Source organism: Choloepus didactylus, chromosome Y (genome assembly GCF_015220235.1).
Source record: "Choloepus didactylus isolate mChoDid1 chromosome Y, mChoDid1.pri, whole genome shotgun sequence".
Taxonomy (NCBI): Eukaryota; Metazoa; Chordata; class Mammalia; order Pilosa; family Megalonychidae; genus Choloepus; species Choloepus didactylus.
Window position 1 is genome coordinate 27640250 of NC_051335.1, and position 12140 is coordinate 27652389.

The window sequence follows — 12140 nt, forward strand, 5'->3', positions numbered from 1 at the left end:
AATAGGCCTACGCCAAGACACTTAATAATCAGATTATCAAATGTCAAAGACAAAGGGAGAATCCTGAAAGCAGCAAGAAAAAATCGATCCATTACATACAAAGGAAGCTTAATAAGACTATGTGCGGATCTCTCAGCAGAAACCATGGAGGCAAGAAGGAAGTGGTGTGATATATTTAAGATACTGGAAGAGAAAAACCACCAACCAAGAATCCTATATCCACCAAAGCTGTCCTTAAAATATGAGGGAGAGCTCAAAATATTCTCTGACAAACAGACAATGAGAGACTTTGTGAACAAGACACCCACCCTACACGAAATACTAAAGGGAGCACTACAGACTGATAGAAGACAGGAGTGTGTGGTTTGGAACACAATTTTGGGAGATGGTAGCACAACAACGTAAGTACACTGAACAAAGATAACTATGAATATGGTTGAGAGAGGCAGGTGGGGAGCATGTGAGACACCAGAAGAAAGGAGGAAAGATAAAGACTGGAACTGTATAACTTGGTGAAATCTAGAGTATTCAACAAATGTGATAAAATGTACAAATATGTTCTTTTACGAGAGAGAACAAGCAAATGTCAACCTTGCAAGGGGTTAAAAATGGGGAGGCATTGGGGGAGGGATGCAATCAACATAAACTAGATACTGTAACTAATAGAATCATTGTATTATGCTTCCTTTAATGTAACAAAGGTGATATACCAAGGTAAATGCAGATAAGGGGGGGATAGGGGAGGCATGTTAGACACTTGACATTGGTGGTATTGTCTGATTCTTTACTTTGATTTAAGGTTATTTTTCCTTTTGCTTCTTCCTAGCTGTCATTTTTTTTCCTTTTTTTTTTTTTGCCACTCTACCTTTTTTGACTCTCTCTCCTGCCTTGCGGAAGAAATGCAGATGCCCTTATATAGATAGTGGTGAAGGTGGTGAGCACATAAATATATGACCATACAGAGAACCATCCATTATTTACTTAGGATGGAATGTATGGTGAGTGAACAAACCCATATTAAAAAAAAATGGGTTGATGACAAAACCTCGAGGGTAATATACTGAGTGAAATAAGCCAGACACATAAGGACAATTAGTGCAGGGTCTCACTGATAGGAACTAATTATAATATGTAAACTCATAGACATGAAATATAAGGTACCAAGATACAGGACGAGGCTTAAGAATGGGGAGCAGTTGCTTAGTGTGAGCAGAATGTTTAACTAGGATGAACTTAAATGTTTGGAAATGAACAGACATGTTGGTAGCAAGATGTGAGAATAACTAACAGTGCTGAATGGTGTGTGAATGAGGTGGAAAGGGGAAGCTCAGACATATGTGTCACCAGAAGGAAAGTTGGAGGTCAAAAGATGGGAACGTATAAAACTGAATCCTATGGTGGGCAATGTCCATGATCAACTGTACAAATACTAGAAATCTCTTCCATGAACCAGAACAAATGTATGACAACACAACTAGAAGTTAACAATAGAGGGGCATATAGGGAAGAAATATATACCTATTGCAAACTATACACTACAGTTAGTAGTATTTCACCATTTTTTCATAAACAGTAACAAATGTACTATACCAACACTACGAGTCAACAATTGAGGGGGATTGTTTAGGGATACGGGAGGATGCGAGTTTCCTTTTCTTTTTTCATCTTTCACTTTATTTCTTGTCTGGAGTAACAAAAAGTTTCTAAAAATTGAACAAAAATTAAGTGTGGTGATGGATGCACAGCTGTATGAGGGTACCCAGGGGCAAGTGATTGTACACTCTGGATCTTTGGATAATTGTATGCTATCTGAACAATCCCAATAAAAATTAAAAAGAAAACAACAACAACAAAGTGAGTACATGTACAGATGAAAAAAATTAAAAGTAAAGGGTGTGAGGGCAGGAAAGATGGCAGAGTGATGAAGTGTAGGTTTCAGTTACTCCTCCAGGGCAGTAGGTAGAAAGCTGGGAACTGCATGGACCAGACACCACACAGCAATTTGACTTTGGACGTACTTCATACAACACTCAAAAACATGTGGAGCAGCTGAGATCAGCAAAATCTGTAAGTTCTCATGGCCTGGGGACCCGTGCCCCTCCATGCCAGGCTCAGTCCGGTGGGAGGAGGGGCCATCAGTGCTGGGAACCAGGAGGGAGAACTACAGTTGCAGCTCTGATTGAAAACTCAGACTGCTGATCAAAAATTCCAAACATAGATAGACTCAGACAAAAAACCAGAGAATCTGGGAGCAGTCAGCCTGGTGGAGAAGAGATAGGGCTAGCAAAAACAGCAAAAAAACCCAAAAAGAAAAACAGAGACTTTTTGGATTCCCAGCGAACATAAAAGGGAAAAGGGCAGAGCTCAAACGGAATCAGGTGCATATGCAAATCCAGAGGTCAAGGTCCCTTGTCTGAAGAGCCCATTTCTCTATTTTCTTGATTGTTCCTTAATGGCCCTAAACTCCTTGTCTCTTGGCATTTCAATAGCACATTAGATCTGCAAGGAGGGCCCTTCTTTTTCTATTTTTTAAATCTTTTTCTCTTTTTCTAAAACAATTATTCTAAGAAGCCCTTTATAAAAAGCCTCAAAGACTTGCAATTTGAGCCCAGGCAAGAGCAGAGCTAAGATAGCTCTGAGGGACAAAGCAATAAGTCTAGTGGCTGAGGAAATTCACCAAACACCATAACTTCCCAATAAAAGGGGGGCATCCCCTTACAGCCATCTTCCCGCAGGCTGCAAACGCTCCCACCCATAGACAGCGCCTCAGCCCAGAGTTGCCCCAAACAATCCAGTGTGATGGGAAGTGTTTCCAGCAACACGTGCACATGGAACAGTATCCGGCATAGACGATAGCCTTTCATGCACAAGCAGCTAACTGTTCTGGAGCTGGGAAGGCAGAGCTCTATGAAAAGGGGGAAATTAACATCCCCCATTCAGTCATCCTTTCAGCAAGCTGGGAAGCCCGTACACGGCACTGCAGCCCAGAACTTCCCTTGGGGGATGGCGCTCACCTGTGATGTAGCAAAGTGTTCCTCCAGCAGAGGCCATAGAAGGGCACAGCTTGGAAGAGGGACCAAGTTACAGGCACCATATGCCAATATCAAGGACTTGTGGGTCAACAGCAGAGACAAACTGTGGTGAGACTGAACTGAAGGATTAGACTAATGTAACAACTTTAAATCTCCAAGAAAATCTGGGAGATCTGATTATTAAAGCCGCCCTCCCTCCCTAACCGCTGAGAGACACGCCCCACATTCAGGGTGGGCAGGACCAACTACACACACAAACTTGGTGCAACAATTGACCTCCAAAAGACTCAGGCCCCCACTCACCAATAAGACAAAGTTGGGGAGAACTGGCTTGAGGGGAATAGGTGGCTCACAGATGATACCTGCTGGTTAGAGAAAGTGTACTCCACCAAGCTGTAGATCTGACAAATTAGAGATAAGAGTTTGAATCAGTCTACATATCCTAAAAGAACCCTAACAAGTGAAGCAAATGCCAACAGGCCAAAAACAAGGGAAAAATTTAAAGCATATGAAAAAACCAGACAATATGGATACCCCAAACCCAAACACCCAAACCAAAAGATCAGACGAGACACAGTACTTGGAGCAATTCATCAAAGAACTATAGACAAACAATGAGAGCATGGCACAGGATATAAAGGACATAAAGAAGAACGTAGAAGAGCATAAAGAAGAAACTGCAAGAGTAAATTACAAAAAGAGACGATTTTATGGAAATAAAATAAACTGTTGACCAAATTAAAGCAATTCTGGATACTTATAGTACAAGACTAGAGGAAGCTGAACAGCCAATCAGTGACCTCAAGGATGACAGAATAGAAAATGAAAGAAGAAAAGAAAGAATGGGGAAAAAATTGAAGAAATTGAAATGGAACTCAGGGATATGACAGATCAATATAAAATGTCTAAATATAAGAATCATTGGTGTTCCAGGAGGGGAAGAGAAGGTTAGAGGTCTCGGAAGAGTATTCAAAGAAATTGTTGAGGAAAACTTCCCAAACTTTCTAAACAACATAATTACACACATTATAAATGCCCAGCGAACTCCAAATAGAATAAATCCAAATAAACCCACTCTGAGACATATTCTGATCAGACTGTCAAATACTGAAGGGAAGGAGCAAGTTCTGAAAGCAGCAGGAGAAAAGCAATTTACCATTTATAAAGGAAACAGAATAAGATGAAGTAGTGACTATTCAACAGCCACCATGGAGGCGAGAAGGCAGCAGCATGACATTTTTAAAATTCTGAGAGACGAACATTTCCAACCAAGAATTCTTTACTCAGCAAAGCTCTCCTTCAAATTCGAGGGAGAGGTTACATTTTTCACAGTCAAACAAATGCTGAGAGAATTTGCTAACAAGAGTCTTGCCCTACTTGAGGTAGTAAAGGGAGCCCTACCAACAGAGAAACAAAGAAAGGAGAGAGAGATGCGGAGAAAGGTTCAGTACAAAAGAGATATAGTATGGGTACATTTAAGGGCATTAAGAGAGAAGGGGAAAAATATATCTGAAAAACATAAACCAAAGGATAGGATGGCTGATTCAAGAAATGCCTTCAAAGTAATAATGCTGAATGTAAATGGATTAAACTCCCCAATTAAAAGACACAGATTGGCAGAATGGATAAAAAAAATATGAACCATAAAAAAGAACACCCAAATTTGGGTGTTCTTTTTTCACTTTTATTTTTTATTCTTGTTCTGGTTCTTTCTGATGTAAGGAAAATGTTCAGAGACAGATTGTGGTGATGAACGCATAACTATGTTATCATACTGTGGACAGTGGATTGTATACTATGGATGATTGTATGGTGTGTGAATGTATTTCAATAAAACTGAACTTAATAAAAAAAAAGAAGGAAGAGTTCAAATGACTCAAGGATACTAAATATTACCCTGGGTGATTAGAATGATGGTACCGGGGTCAGAAATGATGCAATTAGAAAGCACAGGCAATTGGAAAGCATAGCCAATGTGGGGAGGGAAAAATATTGGGCTTAACATACACCAAGTTTGAGAGGATGGCACTCTAATTTTAAACTTTGGAAGAAACAAAGACCTCTATAGGATAGAAGACTGCACAGAGAATAAAAAAAAATTTAAGTGTTGGGTGAGAATAAGAAATATTTCATTCAGATAAGGCATACTGTTTAGAGCAACTCTTAACAACTACCATGCCAGAAAAAAATTAAATACAAGATGAAATTTTAGATGTCACAGAATAAGATTACACTTTTCCTAAGAATCTTATTTCACCTGATCCAAGGAAGGCTTTACCAAAGGAAGACCATTTTCTCAGATCCAGTAAAACTTTCTTCTAAACACTTGATCTTTTTTCAAATCCCAGACACTGCATATCAAATGTGCTTTCTAGGTGAGAGAATGTGTACAATACAACTAAGTAAGTTTCCAAACTATATACACTGGTCAGCAGTCCCAGTACTGGTTTGCTGCTTTTCATCTTTTGGCTTCAAAGTCAATACCAACAGTTAAAACCAGCACTACTACTCACTCTCTCAATTCCAGAATTTTTAAGCTGAGAAGGACCTTATGCCTATCACAGGGGCCTAGGCATGGTAAATGTCAGTACTTTCTTTAATGAAGAAAACAGATTGATTAAATACTTCACCATGGCTGTATGGAGAGTAGAATGGAACTACAATTAACTTTCAGGGAACTTAAATTCTGTTTTCTTGCTCCTCCTCTGTTGTCTCAATTTTAGAAAATAATGAAGGGGGTGTGTGAAATGTTAGAGTATAAAATTACGGACTGTAATAAGGAAACTTTTCTGTTTAGTCTTGTGGAATAATCTGCAATGAAAGTAACTTCTAGTGCCAGAATCATTAGATCAAGTAATAAACTGTCTCCCTAGTGACAGAAAGTAATGGCATCAGAACAGTAAGCTGGCATATGAACAGTGTAGACTATTTGCAAAATTTTTGGACCAAGAAAAACTGTTTAAATTGCCTAATCAAAGAGTTGGCCTAAAAATGCTTTCTTCCACAATTCCAAAATTTTCATGAATACATTTTGTGCAAAAATCACAAAAGTATATTACAATCAAAATCCTCCACATGTTAAAAGTTAACATGGTGGGGGGAGGTGGGGCATATTATAATTTCATATAATATGAACTCAATTGAAAGTCAAAGGGACTAGGTGAACCATTATTAAAATCAGAGGCAGCATGACTTGATAGAAAAAAGGTCTATTTTGAAAATGCAGTAAAAGACAGCATAATTGAGAGGATGAATATGGTAGAATACTCAAATTTCCAAGTACAAGCACATATAAATGAGGAAGCACCCTTTAAAGCTCAGAGAACCCTTAAAATATTTTCTTTTGCTTTGCAATTACTGTTATGAAGTCTCTCCTTTTATTTTCTCAAATGTGATTTAAAATTTGAATTTTTCAAAAAATGACTCTGGATATGTTTTCAAGAACTCATCCTCAGCTCCTGAAGGACTAATTTTCATAACTATTAAATGTTTGCTTACTTGATATTTGTGCCTGCAAAATCCCCTGGAGATACCTTAGAATTATCTCAGTGCTGGAAGGGCCTTAGAAACCATCTGTTCCAAAACCCTCATTTTACAGATGGAGAAGTAGCCTGAACAAGGTCACAGAGCCAACAAGAAGCAAAGCTGGGACCTGTATCCAAGAGCCCTGACTCTGCTTTCCATAGCTGCCTCTCAAAGTGAACCTCTAATATTTAAATAATGTCAGAATGAGGAGTGATCAAGGAGAGAAAGGATTATTGCATTCATTCAGGCAAGGAACAGATAGGAAGAATGGATGGATGAATATGTGGGTGGATGGATATACTATCATCTTATTCAGAACATATATCATGTTTTCTGTGTTAAAGAATCCAAGCCTAGGTCTTGTCACATGCCACAACACTGTTCCACTATACACCAATCTCAGCAGCACAGAATCACTGGTACATCCTGCAGTTTAAAGACAATTCTCTTGCCAGAATACACAGAAGAAAGGAGACTCACCCTTACTCCAATCCCACTGGCTCCCAACCCCTAACTTCCCTGTCCTACACTCTCTCTGCACCTTTACCCGGCGTTGTGTGTCAAACTTAATATTCGCCTCACTTCCGTTCCACCTATCCCTTAGGATTCTCCATTTAGACCAGGTGTCCTTTTCTAACTGTAGCCTGAGTCTACCCTCCCCCACTCCACAGGCCTCTCAATAACCTTCTCATTCCTCTGTCGCAAAATCTCAGCCTTTTCAACCCCCACGGCCCCCTCTCACTTACACAGTGATGTGGCCGGCGCCCCGAACCAATACAGGGTCGGGGGCATATCGACGCAGATGACCCTCGCTCACTACCCGAGGCGGGGCGGCGCCCGTTCTTCCTCCTCCTCCTCCTCTTCCTCCTCCTCCTCATCATCTTCATCGTCGTGGTCGGGCCCCGAAACTGACGACAACGGCGACGAAGACGACGACGTTGCCGCTTCTTCTTCCTCCTCCTCCTCTTCTTCCAGTTCCGAGATAGTGTCGAACTCCGCCATGTTGGGCAGCAGCATGCTCATCACGTGACCTTGCGATCGCTGCCACCCTCCAGAGAATTTGAACCTGCTTAGTCGCTGGAAGAGGAGAGGGAACAAAAAGACGACAAAGAGGAAGGGGTTAGGGACAGGATTTGAGAAGACGCGCCTGCGTGCTGGGGGAGACCGGGGGAAGGGGGGAGTTGGAGTCGAAGGTGGGGGAGTTGGAGTCGAGGGAACGTGGGAGAGAGGAGCAAATTCAGCGTACGGTTGCGCGGCTCCAAGGGGAGGGGGGCGTTAGAGGTGGACTCCAGGGAATTACCGAGGTCCGGTCTGCGGGTGCTGATCTTAATAGTGCACTCTGGGCTTCTAGTACTTGTATCTGGGGGACGTAATTTGTGTTTTTTTCCCTATTAATTAATGCATATTTTATAAAAGTGAGATTAGAATTTTGCCCGAAATATCTCACAATTGTTAAGCATTACAGTTTGAAAGACTTTTGTATCAGAACTTTGCCACAGTCCTGGGAGACAGGGTAAGCATTTTTGTTAACATTTTACCAAAGAGGAAACTTTCTATTACTACTTCCACTCCTACCATGTAACATTCATGGAGGATTTACCAAATCGCAAGGACTGTACTAAGTGCTTTATGTGTGTATCTCATTTAATCCTCCACAACCGTGTGTGGTATGTGCCGTGGTGACCTCTTTTTACAGGTGGGAAATCTAGATGCAGAGAGATTTAATAACTTGCCTAAGGTCATGGAGCTAATAAGTGGCAGACGTGGTTTTAAACTTGGGAGTCTCTTCTGATTTCAAAAGCCTAGTACTCTTAACCAAAGGGCTGTACTGCCTAAATTTGTTAGGAAAAGCTTTGTAGAGTAGTGCGTTTTGGGCTGTTTCTTGATAGATGAAGCAGAATATGCATGTTTGTGTTTTGGAGTTTTTTTGAGAGGGAAGAATGGAGGTGGTGGAGTAAGCATTCCAACCCAAGGAAACGTCAATTAATATCCATTTTCCTGGCACGGAGCTAGACTCTTTCACATACAGTATTTCAGTTAACCCTTAAACAGTCCTGTGAGGTAAGTATATATCTATTTTACACATGAGAAAACCGAGTCTTAGGAAGTTTAAGTAATTCATTCAGGTTTATGGTGACTTTTGTCCAAAACTTTCCAATTCAAATATTCTATTTGCTGCACACTCACTAAAATGTTGTAGCAATCACATATTTTGGGTTTCCATACAATGTCCCTAAATGTTGCATACTTGACAGCAGTGGAAAAATCCATGTCATAATTCAGGAATCATTGAGACAGCAAAGTCACACAGTTACTAAGTAACAGAACAAATACTGCAATCCAGTTATTCTAGTGCCAGCTTCACTGATCTTTCTTCTGTGCTACAGCTGCATTCCAATTAGATGGTGAGACTGGTGAGATAGACATAGTCAAACTTTAATTTAGGATGAGGATTATGGTATAAGTATAGCAATATAAACAGTATAGTTAGGTTATAAGAGGGAGGAAGAAATCAGTTCCTTAAGATGCACTGTTCAAGTCATCACCATTATCAAGGAGTTTGGGTTATTAAAGTGAAAAATTCCCATTGTATTTAAAAGCTTGATTTTTCAGGAACTTTGAAAGTAAGTTGTAACACTAGCAATAAGTAACAAAACCTAGCTTTCTGTAGTATAGAGAACTTTTATCTGCTAGCCAGACGTAATAAAAGATGGGAATCAAAATATTTCACAGCAGCCTTCTGGCAAGACATGTGATGTAACTTGGCTTTACTTAAGTGTCAGTAAATAATTTGTCGTATGCCAATTAAGGGAGTGAAAAATCTTAGACATAAGGTCAAATTCAACATTCTGCACAAGTTCTCTGTCAAGAAGCAAAAAAAGCATAGACAACATTAAAAATTTCCAAACAAATTATCTACATATATCACCAAGGTCAATGTTAGAGGGAAGTATTTCACTGATTAATAATTAAATGATGGCTTCTCCTTTTCACCAGTCAGGATTAGTCTAGTCTTCAGGTTAGTCTAGTCTAGTTTATTTGAAAGAAAGAGGGAAAGGAGTAGGGGGTAGACTTGTGACAAGTGCAAATGAGGTGTTGGAACCATGGTAAGAGTGAAGAAATGATGCCTATTAGGGATGGCAAGGATGGAGGGGGAAAGGGAAATTCTAAAAAATTGGAGGAGGTCCCTGAGAGTCAGATGTCAAAAGGAAAAAACAGCTCACCGAAGTGCTGCACATAAAGAAACTCATGGTATAATCAAATCCGCACATCTGTTTCCCTGCATATGCATCATGCTGAAAAGTCATACTTGATTCCAACGGTAATTTGTTTTACTGAACTATAGGGGAATGTGGTGTTGGGAAAGTTGAGAAAAACATGTTTTGTTTATCCAGTGTCAGCAAACACAGGAAACACCATGATTTCCAAATGATCCTGAAGCAATCATTGAGAATAGTAAAGTAAGTAGTGAATGAAGAAAGCAGGAGGTGTATCATTCTGTCTGATGTGTTAAACTTGTCCTTATGTATTCTTCTAAGAGTTTTATAATTTTAACTCTTCCACTTAAGTCTGTTATCCATATAAGTTAATTATTGTGTATGGTATGAAGTAAGGGTCTAAATTCATATTTTTGCATGTGGCTATCAAATTGTCCCAGCATGATTTGATTTGTTCTTTCTGCATTGAATTGCATTCGTACCTTTGTTGAAAGTCAGATGACCATAAATGTATGGGTTTATTTCTGGACTTTAAATTCTATTCCATGTCTATCCTCATTCCAGTTGCAAACTGTCTTCAATACTGTAGCTTGTAGAAGGTTTTGAATTCAGGAAATGTAAATCCACTAAATTTGTTCTTTTAAAATATAATTTTGGCTATTCTGAGTCTTTATATACATATAAATTTTAGTATCATCTCATTAATTTCCTCAAAAAACCTAGCTGAAAATTTGATTGGCATTGCTTTTTCGATCAATTTGGGAACTATTGCCATTATAACAATGTTTCTTTGGATCCATGAACATGGGACATCTCTCCCTTTATTTAGATCTTCTTTAATTTCTTTCAACAACATTTTGTAGTTTTCAGTGTACAATATTTGCAATTCTTTTGTTAAATTTATTTGAGTGTTTAATACTTTCTGATATTGTTGTGAATGGAATGGGGTTCGTTAATTTATTTTGGATTGCACATTGTTAGTACATGGAAATGCAAACAATTTTTTAATTAATGATTTTTATGAGAGAAGTTGTAGGTTTACAGAAATATCTGGCAAAAATACATAAAACAGAGTTCCCATGTATCATTCTATTATTAACACCTTGTGATGTATCTGACCAATCTGTTCTTCATTTCTATTTCTATATATTTTCAAAATACATTCTTTGTAGTTACCCTGAGGTTTGTATTACACAACCTACTCTATAACCTACTAATTTGAAAAGATACCAACTTAGTTTCAGTAGTATACATTATCTCTGCTCCCATATCCTTCTGTTTCCCCTCTTTATGTTGCTTTTGTCCCACTTTGCAACTTTATATTTTGAACATCTGCTATCAGTTACCCTTAACAGTGATCTTCATTTATTCACACTACTCCAAGACGCTCTCTCACATTTTTGCTTTGAAACTGCAGAACTCCCTTTAATTCTTCTTCTAGGGCAAGTCTTTTGTTCACAACTCTCTCAGTGTCTGTTTACCTGTGAATATTCAAACTGTCCCTCATTGTTGAAGGAAAGTTTTGCCAATTAAAGAATTTGGGGCTGGCAGTTTTTCTCTTTCAGTACCTTAATTATATCATACCACTGCCATCTTGCCTCTATGGTTTCTGATGAGAAATAGACATTAAGTCTTATTGAGGATCCCTTGTATGTGGCAAATCGCTTTTCTCTTGCTGCTCTAAGAATTCTCTCTTTGTCTTTGGCATTTGACATTCTGATCAGTATGTGTCTCTGAGTAGATCCATTAGGGTTTAGTTTGTTTAGAGTATGTTGTGTTTCTTGAACATGTACATTTATGTCTTTCATAAGAATTGGGAAAATTTCAGCCATTTCCTCAAATATTCTTTGTGCCCTTTCCCTTCTTTTCTCCTTCTGGGACACCCATGACACATATGTTAGTGTATTTCATGCAGTCCCTCAAATCTCTAAGACACAGTTCAATTTTTTTCTGTTCTCTTCTCTATTTGTTCATCTGGCTATACAGATTTTACTTGTCTTGTCTTCTAGTTCACTGCTTCTTTCTTCTGCCTATTCAAATCTGCTGTTGAATGCCTGTAGTGTATTTTTAATCTCTACTATTGTGCCTTTCATTGCTATAATTTCTATTTTTCTTTTTATACTTTCAAATTCTTCTTTATGCTCACACATTGTCTTCTTAATATCCTTTATTTATTTATTCATATTTTCCATCATCTCCTTGAATTAATTTAGGAGATTTGCTTGAATGTTTTTGATAAGTTGTTCCAATTTCTGAGTCTCCTCTGAAGTTTTAATTTCTTCCCTTGACTGAGCAATATCTTCTTGTTTCTCAGTGTGGCTTGTAAGTGTTTGCTGATGTCTAGGCATTTGCCTATCTTGCTGAG

General features: G+C 38.8%; 1 protein-coding gene across 1 annotated transcript in view; it reads right to left on the reverse strand.

Moving 5' to 3' along the window:
* LOC119524221 (cysteine-rich hydrophobic domain-containing protein 1-like) overlaps window positions 1-7737 on the reverse strand; it is a 133189-nt gene extending 125452 nt beyond the window's left edge. The window contains 3 exon segments of the mRNA XM_037822869.1: window positions 1345-1385; window positions 7304-7388; window positions 7391-7737. Coding sequence (XP_037678797.1) covers window positions 1345-1385; window positions 7304-7388; window positions 7391-7580 — 316 coding nt within the window. The 5' untranslated portion in view covers window positions 7581-7737.
* Between the last annotated feature and the right edge of the window lie 4403 nt (window positions 7738-12140).